The sequence below is a fragment of the Symphalangus syndactylus genome, chromosome 23, assembly GCF_028878055.3.
Source record: "Symphalangus syndactylus isolate Jambi chromosome 23, NHGRI_mSymSyn1-v2.1_pri, whole genome shotgun sequence".
NCBI lineage: Eukaryota > Metazoa > Chordata > Mammalia > Primates > Hylobatidae > Symphalangus > Symphalangus syndactylus.
The window spans coordinates 16,457,180-16,474,591 of NC_072445.2; the positions used below are offsets into that span (position 1 = coordinate 16,457,180).

The 17,412-nt window shown below is 38.9% G+C and overlaps 1 protein-coding gene across 5 annotated transcripts in view; it reads left to right on the top strand.

Moving 5' to 3' along the window:
- The window catches only part of UBR2 (ubiquitin protein ligase E3 component n-recognin 2), a 135,032-nt gene that overhangs the window by 81,345 nt on the left and 36,275 nt on the right, over positions 1-17,412 (top strand). For all 5 annotated transcript variants that reach the window (XM_055264103.2, XM_055264105.2, XM_063633038.1 and 2 more), the window contains 10 exons: positions 954-1,015; positions 2,268-2,378; positions 3,109-3,174; positions 5,377-5,499; positions 5,637-5,700; positions 6,633-6,757; positions 9,260-9,312; positions 11,418-11,520; positions 13,464-13,512; positions 13,928-14,082. In XM_055264103.2, coding sequence (XP_055120078.2) covers positions 954-1,015; positions 2,268-2,378; positions 3,109-3,174; positions 5,377-5,499; positions 5,637-5,700; positions 6,633-6,757; positions 9,260-9,312; positions 11,418-11,520; positions 13,464-13,512; positions 13,928-14,082 — 911 coding nt within the window. The remainder of the gene's footprint in view (positions 1-953; positions 1,016-2,267; positions 2,379-3,108; positions 3,175-5,376; positions 5,500-5,636; positions 5,701-6,632; positions 6,758-9,259; positions 9,313-11,417; positions 11,521-13,463; positions 13,513-13,927; positions 14,083-17,412) is intronic.

Below are 17,412 nucleotides of genomic sequence, written 5' to 3' on the forward strand. Positions count from 1 at the left end.
TTTAAAGGGTGTCCTCTGTTTAAGCAATAGCATAAACAGAACACACTCAGAATGAACTGAAGGTTGGGCATGGTGGCTCATGCCTGTAATCCCAGCAATTTGGGAGGCCGAGGCTGGCAGATCACCTGAAGTCAGGAGTTCGAGACCAGCCTGGCCAACATGGCAAAACCCCGTCTCTACTAAAAATAAAAAAATTAGCTGGGCGTGGTGGAGTGCACCTGTAGTTCCAGCTGCTCTGCTCAGCAGGCTGAGGCAGGAGAATCGCTTGAACCTGGGAGGCGGAGGTTGCAATCAGCCAAGATCCCTTCAGGTTAGAAACTAAGGAGGCTTTGATCCTAAACCGAAAGTTCTGGGGAACTTAATTCAAAGGTCAGTATCAGTGAGGACCGTGAATTCCAGGGCCAGTTTCTCCATTCAGTGGCCAGAAGGATCTCTCACTGCTATACTTTAAATGGGAACAAATTCCATGGCCCAGTGAAATACAACTCTTAAAGTTGGCATAATGTGTATATAAATTGTTTTGATAGCTTTTAAAATGTCATCAGTGTGTATTAGTACATACAACTAAGACTAGTTCTAAGTGTGCCTTTGATAACAGATTCATGAGAAGCATTGAAAAGCCTCTTTTATTAGCCAGGCGTGGTGGCGGGCGCCTGTGGTCCCAGCTACTCGGGAGGCTGAGGCAGGAGAATGGCGTGAACCCGGGAGGCGGAGCTTGCAGTGAGCCAAGATTGCACCACTGCACTCCAGCCGGGCGACAGAGCGTGACTCCATCTCAAAAAAATAATAAAAAGCCTCTTATGAATATAGTTCATTTTCTATCTTAATTGGTAATTTGATAAATTCCTAAAGATAAAAGAAGTTAAATATAAAGTTGAGTGAATATTTAGGGTATTTTTCCTAAATGATTTTTACCGATAGAAATACTGTTTTTTGTTTGTTCTTTCATGCAGGTTTACATGTATTATTAAGCAAAAGTGAAGTGGCATATAAATTTCCAGAGCTCCTACCTCTAGTAAGTGGTGCTTACATTTAAAAGTGAATACCTATTTATTATGTTCCTTGTATTTGAAATCACTTTGAAACACATTTTTAGTTTGGGTTCTCCAGAGGAACAGAACCAGTAAGGTGTGTGCGTGTGTGTGTGTGTGTGTGTGTGTGTGTGTGTGTGTGTGTATAGATACATATATAGAGAGAGAGAGACAGAGATTTGTTGTAAGGAACTGGCTCATGAAATTGTGGGGGCTGAAATCTGGCAAGTCTGAAATCTGCAGGGGAGCCTAGCAGACTGGCAGACTGGAAAGACCCAGGGAAGAGTTGATGTTGCAGCCTTGAGTACAGTGGCTGTCATAAAGGCAGAATTCCTTCTTCCATGAGGGTAATCTGCTTTACTCAGAGTCTATGTTTTTTTTGGGTTTTTTTGTTTTTTTTTTTTTGACACAGAGTCTCACTCTGTCACCCAGACTGGAATGCAGTGGCGCAATCTCAGCTCACTGCAACCTCTGCCTCCTTGGTTCAAGGAATTCTCCTACCTCAGCCTCCTGAGAAGCTGGAATACAGGTGCCTGCCACCACTCCCGGCTAATTTTTGTATTTTTAGTAGAGATAGGGTTTCACCATGTTGCCCAGTCTGGTCTCAAACTCCTGATTGCAGGTGATCCACCTGCCTCAGCCTCCCACAGTGCTGGGATTACAGGCGTGAGCCACCATGCCCAGCCAGTCTATGATTTAAATGTTAATCTTGTGTAAAAAATACCTTCATAGCAACATTAGATTGGTGTTGACCATAAATGGGATATCATAGCATTGCTAAGTTGATATATAAAACTAACCATCACACAAACATATCTTAAAATAATTAAAATAAATAAGGCCGGGTGCAGTGGCCCACACCTGTAATCGCAGCACTTTGGGAGGCTGAGGCGGGTGGATCACCTGAGGTCAGGAGTTCAAGACCAACCTAGCCAACATGGCGAGTCCCCATCTCTACTAAAAATACAAAAATTGGCCAGGCATGTTGGCTCATGCCTGTAATCCCAGCTACTCGGGAGGCTGAGGCAGGAGAATTGCTTGAACCCGGGAGGCCGAGATCACGCCACTGCACTAAAGCCTGGGTGACAGAGTGAGACTGTCTCAAAAAAATATATAATAATAATTTATATTGTGTTTTATAAAAGCATTTATCTCTACCGACCAAACTTCTTTTTAAACTGATTTTATGTGTGTGGTTTTTTTTGTTTTCTGTTTTTTTATTTTTTGTGTATATAGAGTGAACTTAGCCCACCCATGTTGATAGAACACCCTCTTAGATGTCTCGTTCTATGTGCCCAAGTACATGCCGGAATGTGGAGAAGAAATGGGTTCTCTCTAGTAAACCAGGTAAGTGTTTTCTAATTCTATGAAGAGTTTTCATTCCATTCTTGGCTTCTGTGAAGGTTGTAATTTTCAGTGGACTTAGTCAGTGAAAGCTGAGTTATCTACATTAAAATTGTTTGAAAAGATTAATGATAAAACAAAAAGTTTCTTTAAACTTTTATTCATAGTTTGTCAAGAAATAATGGAAAAAAGTAGAAATGAACAACAGTGGTCATGATTTTTACTTGAAATAATTTTTTGGAACAAAGTTGGATATTAAAAAATAAAAATCCAGATTTTATCTATTTAAATTAAATTGAATTAAAAGATAAAAGGCCCTTTAATATAGCTGTAAAATTGAGGTTTTACTTTTTATAGACCTCACATAGGCTTGGAATGAAATTTTTTTTTTTTTTTCCCAAGATCAGACAAGATCTGGCGCATTTGGGATGGTATAGCCGTAAACAGATTTTTTTTTTTCTCCTGTGTTTGGTAGCTCCTGACCTTCCTGAGACCACAACCTTTTACTTTATTCGGAAACCCAGCAAGTTAGCTGCAAAATGTGAACCATATCATGACCACTGTAATGTGAAAATCTGTAATTAATTAATCTATACTAAGATAATGTTAATTGTTAGAGAAACCACATCACACACATGCACACATTCTTGTACAAACTTGTGCTTTTAGGGAAGGTTTAGGAGAGAGCCTGAACCAATAACTATTTACTCAATATAATTACTTATTTTTTTAGATTTATTACTACCATAATGTGAAATGCAGACGTGAGATGTTTGACAAGGATGTAGTAATGCTTCAGGTAATGAATTAAAAGCATTGAACTTAAAGGTTGTGGGGAATCTTTGCTTCTTGTTATTTCCATAGAATTCAGTCACCTGTGATCACTCCCAAATCTACAACTCCAGCCTAGCCCTGTCTCCTAAGCTCCAAGCTCATATGGCTAACAGCCTTCAGATCATTTCCATCTATATTTCCTAGACACACTTCAGATTAAACGTGTTCAGAATAACTCCTCATGTTTTCTCCATGCCTTCTTCCTGTCTTCACTTCCCTACCTTGGTGAATTGTTCCACAGTCTACCTAGTTGCTAAAGTCATATACCTGAAAGCCATCCTTTCTTCATTGTCTTCTGGTTCTTTAACTAATGTACTAATGTTAAACCTCTTAGTTTAAACCCCTTAAACTAATTTTCAAGGACTGCGATACTTAACTACATTGAAGTTCCCTGAATTTGCCATATTCTCATACATCTTAAACTCTACATATTTATTTCTTTTGCTCCCTAAGTTACCCACCACTTCTTTTTCCATTTACCTAGCTAACTTATTTTCCTGTTTGTCTTTGTGTTTCCTTTAGCATTACTTCCTCCGGGAAGCCTTCCCTGACACACTAAAACTTGGCTACATGTCCCTTTTGTGAGGACCCTAGCATGGTATTTAACCCTGCCATAGCACTCACAGCCCTGGATTGTGATTACTGTTTACTCTTCAGCATCCTACCCCCACCCCACCAAACCATGGCAGTTATATCTTGTTTCTTTTTTTGTCCCTTTTGCCTTGCATAGTGCTTGTCACATAGTAGTTGTTCTCTGTTACTGCTGAATGGATTTAGACACATGCACACGTATGTTTATTGCGGCACTATTCACAATAGCAAAGAGTTGGAACCAACCCAAATGTCCAACAACGATAGACTGGATTAAGAAAATGTGGCACATATACACCATGGAATACTATGCAGCCATAAAAAATGATGAGTTTGTGTCCTTTGTAGGGACATGGATGAAACTGGAAAACATCATTCTCAGTAAACTATCGCAAGGACAAAAAACCAAACACTGCATGTTCTCACTCATAGGTGGGAATTGAACAATGAGAACTCATGGACACAGGAAGGGGAACATCACGCTCCGGGGACTGTTGTGGGGTGGGGGGAGGGGGGAGGGACAGCATTAGGAGATACACCTAATGCTAAATGACGAGTTAATGGGTGCAGGAAATCAACATGGCACATGGATACATATGTAACAAACCTGCACATTGTGCACATGTACCCTAAAACCCTGAAGTATAATAAAAAAAAAAAAAAAAAGAAAAATAAAGGTGGCTGGGCACAGAGGCTCACACCTGTAATCCCAGCCTTTTGGGAGGCTGAGGCATGTGGATCACCTGAGGTCAGGAGTTTGAGTCCAGCCTGGTCAACAATGGCGAAACCCTGTCTCTACTAAAATTAGAAAAATTAGCCTGGTGTGGTGTCATGCGCCTGTAGTCCCAGCTACTTGGGAGGCCAAGGCAGCAGAATCACTTAAACTTGGGAGGCGGAGGTTGCAATGAGCTGAGATCACTCCACTGGACTCCAACCTGGGCGACAGAGTGAGACTCCATCTCAAAAAATAAATAAATAAAAATAAAGTCAAGAAATGTATATTTCAAAAAAATATTAGTTCAGAACAAAATCTAAGTTGATTTATAATTTATACAAATGGAATTAAAAGAGAATTGAAACTAAAAGCTGTCACTTCAGTCAGTATAATGCTTACCAGAAAAAAATAGGTTAGGAGATCTTGATAATAGTTTAATATGATCTATATTTTTAAAATACTAGAAGGTTAATTAATATACCACATTTCCGAGTCCAAACAATGATCAGAGAACCCCAAAATAAAGTTTTGGCACTGAATTCATAGGAATACAAGTATTTCAAAGTATCAGAAGGAAAGAGAACTCATAGTTCGTGTTACTGTGCTGAGTGGGCTTAGGTTTGGGGCTTGTTTGTTGGTATTTTGTTTTACCAATTTAGATGCCTTTCCATACTTGCCTGCTACCACAAGTAGGGATTGAGGTTAAATAGGTTTTCATCTTTTATTGGGATTGGTGAACCTTTTAGGATTGGTAAACTGCTTTCTCTTGTGCAAGCCAAATTATCTCTCACTAATTGTTTCAATAGTGGCCCCTTTGACCTTCCTCTTTTCCTTTATCTCAAACATTAAAAAAAAAAAAAGACAGGTGTCTCCATGATGGATCCAAATCATTTCCTGATGATCATGCTCAGCCGCTTTGAACTTTATCAGATTTTCAGTACTCCAGACTATGGAAAAAGATTTAGTTCTGAGATTACCCATAAGGTAAGAACATGTTTTATGAAACCACAACACATTGCTAAAGAAGCATCTTTCCTTCCTTTTGGATATGTTAATCCTCTTGAGATTATACAATATGCCTATTATTATCTCTGAACTTTATCTTCCCTCACTTGTTACAGGATGTTGTTCAGCAGAACAATACTCTAATAGAAGAAATGCTATACCTCATTATAATGCTTGTTGGTAAGTTTAAATTGTTTGAGGCACTTAATAAATTACACTGACGTTTATAGTAGCAAATAGTTTGGAATTTCTGGTCTGTGTTTCCCTTGTTTTGAGAGGATACTCAGTCTTAGGGGAAGAGAATTGGAATATTTCTCTTTTTCTCCCTCTGGTTACTGTAATATTGAGAGTAACAGCACTGTGGTGCTTTGGAAGAAGGAGAAAATACAACTACTAAAGCAGAATAAACTGGAAGACTCTGTATTTTGTGAGGAGGTGGTGGGGGGAGCGGGTGACGGGAGAATTTAGCAAGCAAGGAATAGGCTATTTAAGATCTGTTTACTCTTGATTTATATCTTAACTATGTTTCTCTCCATGGGTTTGTGGTACAAAAGTATCTTCTTGACTTCAGATACAATAATTCCAAGCTACCTTTAGATCTATGGCTAATAGATGTGGATTTCTTTCCTTATTACCTATATCTTCAGTCCTTTACTATTGTTTTAGACCCCCTGTAGTCCATACAGCAGAGAATCCTGGCTACTGTCAGGAGATGACACCAATGAAGAAGGTCTCTGAAGTTGATATTTTATTTGCCACTAGATAGTAGGGGAAAGGAAGGCTCTCCCTCCTTGCTGCCACAAGGAGAATGGGGTAAATGTAGTTTCCTTGACCACATTTAATCCCTTCCCACGTTTCTGATCCCATTCTTTCAAAACAGCAGCAAGAGCTCTCTCCACTGCCTAAAGCCTGCCCTCACGTGTTGGGTCTGAGATGCAGAAGCATGGTCAGGAGCTGCTCTCTCCCTGGCTTATTGCCAGAACAGTCATTACTTTCCCATTGCTGAGGCAGACTTAGAGAAATATAACATGCTGCATGAATTATAAGTATATATCACGAAAATATTGTGATTATGTTAAATGTATGTATATATACTTTTTCATTTTTGACAGGAGAGAGATTTAGTCCTGGAGTTGGACAGGTAAATGCTACAGATGAAATCAAGCGAGAGATTATCCATCAGTTGAGTATCAAGCCTATGGCTCATAGTGAATTGGTAAAGTCTTTACCTGAAGATGTAAGTACCTACATTTCTAAAAAAAGAAAAAAAATGTAGAAACTTTTCCCTATCAGTCTAGTATCTATAGATTTACTTCTGTATACCTTTCTCACAATTGTAAAATCTATTGTCATGGGATGTGTATAATTCCAGTCACTCTTATTATAAATAATTAGAAAAAGAGAATAGGAGTAGAAAACAGAATAGTAATAGAATCTTTTACAATAAAGCCTTGAAGAAGATAAGGGCACTAAACAAAAAGTAAGCCCAAACCTTGGCACTAAGGTTTGTACCCCACAGAAAGAGGTCATTATAGGGTCTTTAGTACAGAGTTGCTATGGGTATGGATAATGCTTTGTAACCTAGTATATTGAGGAAGGGAGTCAGAAGTGCCTACTCACCTATGTTGAGTAGAATAAATAATGTTTTCCTAAGCTTTTTTCTTCTTGGCCTCCAGAGAGTCTTCTTAATGACGAGCCCTTATTTCATTTTAGTGAATGTAAAATAATAGTGAAAAGGACATTCATAGGTTCAATTGCAACTATTTTTCCTTCCAGGGGTGATAAGTTCCCCAGCAACCTATATTTCAGCCATGGGGCTTTTCAGAAACTCAACCCTTGTAATTGAGAAGGGACTTTATTTTCATTGAGGCTTTTCAAAATGTTTGCCCTAATATGAAACATAGATCAAAACTTTCAACCTTAATTAACATTTATTTTTCTGAGATTTCAACCTGTCTTTGTTGCATAGTAATACTTTTAAACTTTGTATTATAAATACTTCAAACATCTATAGAGATTAAAAAATGTAGTATAACAAACCCATCACCGGCTTCAACAGAGGCCAGTCTGGTTTCATCTATACCCCAACCACTAATCTCTGTGCCCCCTGTATTATTTCCTAGAAAATACTGTATTTACCATTTCATCTATAAATAGGACTATATGTGTCTAAAACAGTGATTCTCAACTGAGGACAATTTTGCCCCCCAGGGGACATCTGTGAATATCACTACTCAGGGCAGGGTGTGGGGTGCTACTGATATCTAGTGGGTAGAGGCCAGGGATACTGCTAAACATCCTACAATACCCAGGACAACCCCCCACAACATATCTGATCTGAATGTCAATAGTGCTAAGGTCGAAAAACTCTGATCTAGAAAATGAGGACTCTTAAAAAAAAAACCCTATCTTTATGTTATCACACTTTTAAAAACTATATATATATATGTATCTCTCTAAATATATAGAGAGAGAGATAGACAGAGTCTGGCCCGGTCGCCCAGGCTGGAGTACAATGGCATGATCTTGGCTTACTATAACCTCTGCCTCCCGAGTTCAAGTGATTCTCATGCCTCAGCCTCCCAAGTAGCTGGGATGACAGGCGTACGCCACCATGCCCGGCTAATTTTTGTATTTTTAGTAGAGATGGGGGTTCTCTATGTTGTCCAGGCTGGTCTCAAACTCCTGGCCTCAAGTGATCCGCCCACCTCAGCCTCCCAAAGTGCTGGGATTACAGGTATGAGCCACCATGCCTGGCCGAATGATGAATAATTCCTTAATGTCACTAAATATCTAGTTAAGATAAAAATTACTTGTACTGCTTTAATGCAGGAAGTGAATCCCAAGTTGTTCAATTGGGAAGCAGTTATAATTTAGCCTAAACTTTAAGGAACAATAAAATTTCAAAAAGCATTTTTAAAGTGGTTTAAGATTGTCGGCTGGGCACAGTGGCTCACGCCTGTAATCCCAGCACTTTGGGAGACCAAGGTGGGCAGATCACGAAGTCAGGAGTTGAAGACCAGCCTGGCCAACATAGTAGAACCCCATCTCTACTAAAAAAAAAAAAAAAAAATTAGCCAGGTGTGGTGGCGGGCGCCTGTAATCCCAGCTATTTGGTAGGCTGAGGCAGGAGAATTGCTTGGACCTGGAAGATGGAGGTTTCAGTGAGCCAAGATCACACCATTGCACTCCAGCCTGGGTAACAATGCGAGACTCCGTCTCAAAAAAATAAAAAATAAAGTGATTGTAACTGTATTTCCCAAACATTTTAAAGAATTATTTATTCACAGAATTCCTACTAATATCTTATCGTGAATGAGATATGATTTGGGAAGTGCTGTTGTACTGAAAGTAGACAAGAAATTAGTGCAACTATTTTATAAAATACCAGAAGTATTTTACATAAATTTTTTAAATGTTTTATATACTTTGTGTTTTCATTTAATTCCTTTAGAAAGCTCTTACCTTGATTCTGTATGGTAGTGACTTTTTAAAAATCATAAAGTTTTATCTATCTTATGTATTTTAAAATAATATATCAGTTTGAATAAACATCAGCTTACCAAGTAAGTGTGTCTGGTTTTGTATTATTGTATTTGCTATGGAATCCTCATCTGTAAAAATGGAGATAAGGTGTATCTATCTTAGGTTGTTATGAGGGTCAATGAGATAAAACACAATGCTCAGAGTGCTAGTAGTTATTATTAACATGAAACACACTTGTGTCCTGTACCTTTAGGAGAACAAGGAGACTGGCATGGAGAGTGTAATCGAAGCAGTTGCCCATTTCAAGTGAGTTTACTTCCTATTATTTCACATTCTGTTTTACTTTTCCAGTACATTCATTTTTCTTAGAGTGTTTTCTTTGATGCAACTGAGAATGAAGTTGCAGCTTTCAGAGATTGACAGACATTTTCAAATTATAGTTCTGAATTAGATTTCTCACTGACATTTCACTTTTCTGATCTCACCCTGTACTCAGCAACATAAAGTGACATTGTGAGGGTTTTCGTCACATTCAGAATAGATGTTCATAGCTGATGGTTTCAAATAGTAAAAATTAACCTCAGCAGTGATCTAAGTAAATGCATTGTAATTTCTTAAAACTGCTTTCTTTGTTTCCATTTGAATGTGCCACCTAAATTGTGGGATAGCCTCTCAATGCCGCCTTCTCCAGTGTCCACAGTCTTCCCCAGTCAATAAACTGGGGAATTTATTGCTTGGACCTGGAATTTAATAAATTTATAAGCATTTAATAAATGCTTATTAAAGATATTGAGGCAGTTTCTTAAGCCTGTTTTTTCTTTGTTTCCTACCCCAATGACAATGTATTCATTATTTTTAACCCATTATAAATTTTTGAAGATAATGTCTTTATTTTTTGTTGGTCATAAAGACAATACTTGCTTTTAGAAAAAATATGGAAAAATACAAAGAAAAAATATTACCTGTAATCCAACCCCTCAGATGATTTCTATTATGTTTAGATGTGTATCTTTCTAAATATCTTATATTTATAACAAAAAATGGGCTCATTTCATATTTACTATTCTATAACCTTTTTTAAAATTAAATAATAGAATGTTTCCATGTATTTGTGTCCTTGGTGGCGGAGGGGGGGGGGGGTTGTTGTTTTTATTGGGTTTTTTTTAGTTTTTATGTAATATACTTTGTCAGTACATATAGGCATACTTCATCCTTTTTCACTTCAGCCTGGGTGACAAAGCATACAGGTGCCCGCCACCACACCTGGCTAATTTTTGTATTTTTAGTAGACATGGGGTTTCGCCATGTTGACCAGGCTGGTCTCAAACTCCTGACTTCAGACGATCCAGCTCGCCTCGGCCTCCCAAAGTGCTGAGATTACTGGCATGAGCTATGGCGCCGGGCCCTTTTTCACTTCCTTGTAGTCATGTACTGTAATGTATCTAACCTCTTCCCTATAAGTATAATACATAACTTCCAGATTTTCTCTTATAAACAAATATTGAACATCCTTGTACATACAGCATTAACAAGTGTATCTTTGACTATGAAAGTGTTTCTTTGAGCATTAGCTAGATCAAAATGAAAGCTTGTATTACATTTTGATACATACCTCGTAATTCCCTTCCCAAAAAAGTCATCAGTTTACACTCTGACTAGCCGTGTATAAAGAGTGCCTTGCAACTTTGTCAACACTTTAATATGAGCAGTCTTTTAGTACCTTATTTTAATTTGCATTACTCTAATAACAGTGAAGTTGAGCATCTTTTCGTGTGTTTATTGGCTGTTTGTTTTTTCATACTTTAATGCATTTTTCTTTATGGTTGTTTGTCCCTATCTCATTGTTCCAAAAGTATTATACATTAGAAATATCAATTGTTATTTAATACATCACAGTACTTTCTTCCAGTCTGTCCCTTGTTTTTTAACTTTGTTTTTTAACTTTCTGTTTTTAAAACTCTGTCTCAGTTGGCTTCTGGGTTTTATAATTTGCTTAGGAAAGTTCTCTAAACCCCAATAGTGTACTTGCTTTTTTCCACTTAATAAAACTTAACACAGAGGTCTTTACATGTGAAAATAGAGAAATTATCATCACTGTTAATGGTGTTCAGTTGTTTGGAGATGTTGTAATTTGTTACTTATTTCCCGTTAATAGACTTTTTAATTGTTGCCACTGCAGTGTCCATCACGTTCACTTGTCTAGTTAGGATAAATTCCAAGTGGGCATGCTAAATAAAACAGATGCATGTAGAACTTGGATTTAGATTGCCAAATCAACCCACTGAAAATAGTTGTAGCTTAACACCCACCAGCAGTATATGAGAGCTCTGCTTTCTTGTTCTAATATCCAAGACTATCTCATAAATTAGTATGGCTTTGGTAATAATATTCTAAGGTCCTTTCTTTCATAGGAAACCTGGATTAACAGGACGAGGCATGTATGAACTGAAACCAGAATGTGCCAAAGAGTTCAACTTGTATTTCTATCATTTTTCAAGGGCGGAACAGTCCAAGGTAATTGGGAAAATTAAAAATGTAGCAGGGAAGGGTTGCATTGTTTTTCTTAAGAGATGGGATTTCGCCATGTTGCCCAGGCTAGAGTTTAGTGGCTATTCACAATGCCATTATAGAGCGTTGCAACCTCAAACTCCTGGGCTCAAGCAATCCTCCCACCTCAGCCTCCTGAGTAGATGAGATTAGAGGCATGCACCACTGTATGTGGCTTGGATGTTTTTTCCTAAACAATTTTTTACTGCTTTTGCAGATTGAAAAATGATACACTTTTATTTAGGGAATTTGGAAAATATAAAATATAAAGAAGAAAGTAGAAGTTACTTAAAATACCCCCACCTAACATTTTGGAGTTTCCCCCTAGCGTTTTGTGCATATGTATATAAGATCTATATAATACATACCTATACATATATGGGTACAGTTTTTTAAAACAAATTTTCAACCTGTGTTATAATCAGTTAATCCACTTTATGCACATTTCAGAATTGGTATTATTTAACACTTTCTCATAGAGATTCGTGGAGCCTTCCGATCATTCCTAGGTAATTAAATTTTGCGTTTTTGGTGGGGCATGTTATCCCAGCACTTTGGGAGGCTGAGGCGGGCAGATTGCTTGAGCTCAGGAGTTCAAGATCAGCCTGGCCAACATGGTGAAACCCCACGTCTACTAAACATACAAAAATTCCCAGGCATGGTGTCATGCACCTCTCGTCCCAGCTACTCAGGAGGCTGAGATAGGAGGATCACTTGAGCCCAGGAGGTCAAGGCTGCAGTGAGCTATGATTGCACCACTGCATTCCAGCATGGGCGATGGGAGTGAGACCCTATCTCAAAAAAAAAAAAAAAAAAAAAAAAAATCTGCCTTTTAGCAGTCTTCTCTTAAAATGATTTTTCAATAAACAGCATTGAACAAAACTTAAACATAAAGCTTTTATTAAGTTTTTGATGAAGTCATAGAGTTCAAGCTTAAATAAGTTTTTTTGGTTTGGGGTTGTACATGTTTCCCTTCTAATTTGAAGTAATAGAGAACTCTTTTGGAGATTCTTTTAGTTGAAAAATAATTAACCTTGATGTATCAGTTTGGGGGAGGACTAGAACATTAAGGATAGATATCTTTTTTTTTTTTTTTTTGAGATAGGGTCTCACTCTGTTACCCAGGCTGGAGTGCAGACCTCAGCTCACTCCACTACAGCCCCTGCCTCCCAGGTTCAAGCAATTATCCTGCCCCAGCCTCCCGAGTAGCTAGGATTACAGGTGTGTGCCACCATGCCCAGCTAATTTTTGTATTTTTAGTAGAGATGGGGATTCTCCATGTTGGCCAGGCTGCTCTCGAACTCCTGACTTCAGGTGATCCACCCATCTTGGCCTCCCAAAGTGCTGGGATTACAGGTGTGAGCTGCCACGCCCCGGCCTCTGTTGTGTTATTTTCTGATTTTAGATGTTCATCCTTGGCCAGACACAGTGGCTCACACCTGTCATCCCAGCACTTAGGGAGGCCGAGATGGGTGGATCACATGAGGTCAAGAGTTCAAGACCAGCCTGGCCAACATGACAAAACCCTGTCTCTACTAAAAATACAAAAATTAGCTGGGCATGGTGACGGGTACCTGTAAATCCCAGCTTCTATGGAGGCTGAGGCAGGGAGAATTGCTTGAACCAGGAGGTGGAGGTTGCAGTGAGCTGAGATCATGCCACTGCACTCCAGCCTGGGTAACAGAGCAAGATTTCATCTCAAAAAAAAAAAAAAAAGGGCCAGGCACGGTGGCTCACACCTGTAATCCCAGCACTTTGGGAGGCCGAGGTGAGCAGATCACAAGGTCAGGAGTTCAAGACCAGCCTGGCCAACATAGTGAAACCCCGTCTCTACTAAAAATATAAAAATTAGCTGGGTGTGGTAGCGGGCATTACTAATTCCCTGTCCAAATAACTTTATTTTTTATTAGGCAGAAGAAGCTCAACGGAAATTGAAAAGACAAAATAGAGAAGATACAGGTATTTTTAATCTTTCTAAAAATGTCATACCCATCTTTTTTACTTGTTAAACGTTGTTTTCTATTAACTATGATGATTGTCTTTGGTGGAATGAATATTTAAATGTAAGCTTTCGTAGTGAACAACCTCCTATTCAAAGGAATAATAAATATGTTAACACAGAAATAGTTTGTGCTAAGTCCTCTGGGTTGATTTTATCTGAGATCTTAAGACCTTTCTAGGGGAAAAGACAGACTTTCTTTTCTACTGCTCCTAATTATGTGGGTCTTTTTATGCATTTGACCTTGAGAAGGTAAAATAATAGCTTTAAGGTGTGTGTTAATGAATATTCTTTGAGTTAAAACTATCAAAAGTAACAGATAGTTTCTAAAGCATGTTCTGTAAAAGAAACCAATAATAACAACTGTATTTTCAGCACTCCCACCTCCGGTGTTGCCTCCATTCTGCCCTCTGTTTGCAAGCCTAGTTAACATTTTGCAGTCAGATGTCATGTTGTGCATCATGGGAACAATTCTGCAATGGGCTGTGGAACATAATGGATATGCCTGGTCAGAGTCCATGCTTCAAAGGGTAGGTTTGAAGACATTTATTATTTATATTTTTGTATTTTATAGTACAAGCAAAATATTCTTGTCTGTATCTATACACAGGAAAACTAGGCTGAAATGTATTGTGTTTTCCTAACTTGAATATATTGTTACTGCTTTTGTGTCTGATGTCTGACAGTGAAAACAAGTGCCAGACAGATTTTTTTATACCACATGGTTGTTATTACCTCAGTCCCACTGGGCAGTCGTTCTCTCCTTGCTTGGTCCTGGTCTTTGTATATGTAGTACTCTGATACTGATATAATGTGTTATCTTTTATATATGTTTCTAATCTAATTATTTTCCAAAACCAAAAATTTGTTTTGAATCATCCATATCCTTATTTTGTGGTTGAAGAAACTGACACTCATAGACTTATGGTCCTATAGCTAGTTAAGTGGCAAATCTGGAACCTTGTTTGTGTTATTTTTGTTTTTGTGTTTTTGAGACAGGATCTGGCTTTGTCACCCAGGAAGCTGGAGTGCAGTGGCGCAATCCTGGCTCACTGCAACCTCTGCCTCCTGGGTTCGAGTGATCCCTCCACCTCAGTGTCCCAAGTAGCTGGGATTACAGGCATGCATCACAACACCTGGCTAATTTTTGTATTTTTGGTAGAGACAGTTTTGCCATGTTCCCAGGCTGGTCTCGAACTCCTAGACTCAAGCAATCCTCCCCCCTCAGCCTCCCCAAGTGTTGGGATTATACATGCGTGAGCCACCATGCCCAGCCCCTTGTTTATATTTTACTTTTTTTTTTTTTCTTTTTTTTTTTTTTTTTATTATACTTTAGGGTTTTAGGGTACATGTGCACAATGTGCAGGTTTGTTACATATGTATCCATGTGCCATGTTGATTTCCTGCACCCATTAACTCATCATTTAGCATTAGGTGTATCTCCTAATGCTGTCCCTCCCCCCTCCCCCCACCCCACAACAGTCCCCGGAGCGTGATGTTCCCCTTCCTGTGTCCATGAGTTCTCATTGTTCAATTCCCACCTATGAGTGAGAACATGCGGTGTTTGGTTTTTTGTCCTTGCGATAGTTTACTGAGAATGATGTTTTCCAGTTTCATCCATGTCCCTACAAAGGACACGAACTCATCATTTTTTATGGCTGCATAGTATTCCATGGTGTATATGTGCCACATTTTCTTAATCCAGTCTATCGTTGTTGGACATTTGGGTTGGTTCCAACTCTTTGCTATTGTGATTTTACTTTATAGTTTTAATGTGAGCCATTCTTACATTATCTCATTGAATTCACACAACACCCCATGAATAGATACAACTTTTTTCTCATTGTTGGATGAGGAAGCCAAGTTTCAGTGAGGTTCCATTAACTTCCCATATTACTCTACTAAGTGATATAACAATTATTCATTAAATAGAATGCCTACTTTATGCCTTATTCCATGCTAAGCACTTTTTTTTTTTTTTTTGAGACAGTTTTGCTCTTGTCACCCAGGCTGGAGTACAATGGCGTGATCTCGGCTCACTGCAACCTCTGCCTCCCGGGTTCAAGCAATTCTCCTGCCTCAGCCTCCCAAGTAGTTGGGAGTACAGGCGCCTGTCACCAAGCCCAGCTAATTTTTTGTATTTTTAGTAGAGACAGGGTTTCACCATGTTGGCCAGGCTAGTCTCGAACTCCCAACGTCAGGTGATCCACTCACCTCGGCCTCCCAAAGTGCTGGGATTACAGGCGTGAGCCACCGTGCCCGGCCATGCTAAGCACTCTGCATATAGTATTTGTAATCCTCAGAACTCTAGAGGGAAGCTGTTTTTTTCCAATATTAAAGATTATGACATGGGCTCAAAGGCATTCCCTTAGGGTATATATTAATAGCTTGAAAGCAGTAAAACCAGGATTTGGATTCAAATTTTGGAGCCCTCCTCGGGAGGCTGAGTAGCTATCATTCTTTCTTTTTGTCTCACTGGCTAAGATGTATGTATTCTTATAATGACCTCCTATTTATCCATAAGCATATTTAAAGTGTAAAATCATGGAGCTGTGGTGTGCTAGCTCATTACTAGTACAGCTGTACTAGCTGTCATGTACTGTCAGCATTACATGAACAAAAGATTTGTGGGAAATAATGGAGAAAAGAGTTGTGAACAATATTTACCTTACGTGTACATTTGCTTTATGTCACCTAGTTCTTCCAAGTCTCTGACAACCACAGTCATCCCATGTGGAGGGAAGGATACAGAGACATCACACACATATCTCCTCAAAAACTGGGATGTGGGCCCGGCACAGTGGCTCACCCCTGTAATCCTAACACTTTGGGAGGCCAAGGCGGGTGGATCACTTGGGGTCGGGAGTTCAAGACCAGCCTGTACAACATGGTGAAACCCCGTCTCTACTAAAAATACAAAAATTAGCCAATCATCATGGCACATGCCTATAATCCCAGCTACTCAGGAGGGCTCAGGAGAATCACTGGAAACTGGGAGGCAGAGGTTGCAGTGAGCCAATATTGTGCCATTGCACTCCAGCCTGGGCAACAGAGGGAGACTCCGTCTCAAAAAAACAAAAAAAACTTGGGCATGGGATAAGAGCAGTAAAAAAACAAATAGGTTGATACAGTCTCTTAGAAGTCTGATCAGGAATACTTTGTGAGATACATTGAAGAACTATAAAGTTTATTAAATGATAAGGCATTAGAGATAAAAGTTTGTCTTTCTCAGATGATGAAGATTTAGTCCTTAGAGAAATTAGGTAGTGTCATAGACTGGATAATTACATGGGGAATACGTTTAGCTTTATAATTACTTGACCACTGATTCTTGGAAGGTTTTTTTAAGTCTGTAGTATAGGTATAGAATAAAACTTACATATTATGTGAATTGCTGGTCACAGCTGGTGGTAATTTTAGCTTACCCCGAGAATTTGCAATTGAAATTTCTTCCTCATTGAAGTAGAAAATTTTGTTTTTCTTGCCAATAATTTTTGTTAGAAAATAAACCTCAGTCTTTTCATTTAATAAAAATTAATACTTCAGGGCCGGATATGGTGGCTCACGCCTTTAATCACAGCACTTTGGGAGGCCAACGTGGGCGGATCACTTGAGGTCAGGAGTTCAAGACCAGCCTGGCCAACATGGTGAAACCCCATCTCTACTAAAAGTACAAAAATTAGCTGGGCATGGTGGGGCACGCTTGTAGTCCCAGCTACTGGGGAGGCTGAGGCAGGAGAAATCACTTGAACCCAGGAGGCAGAGGTTGCAGTGAGCCTGGGTGACAGGGCAAAACTCCATCTCAAAAAAAAAAAAAAGAAAAAAAATTAGTACTTCAAATTGGTTTTAATTGCATTTTG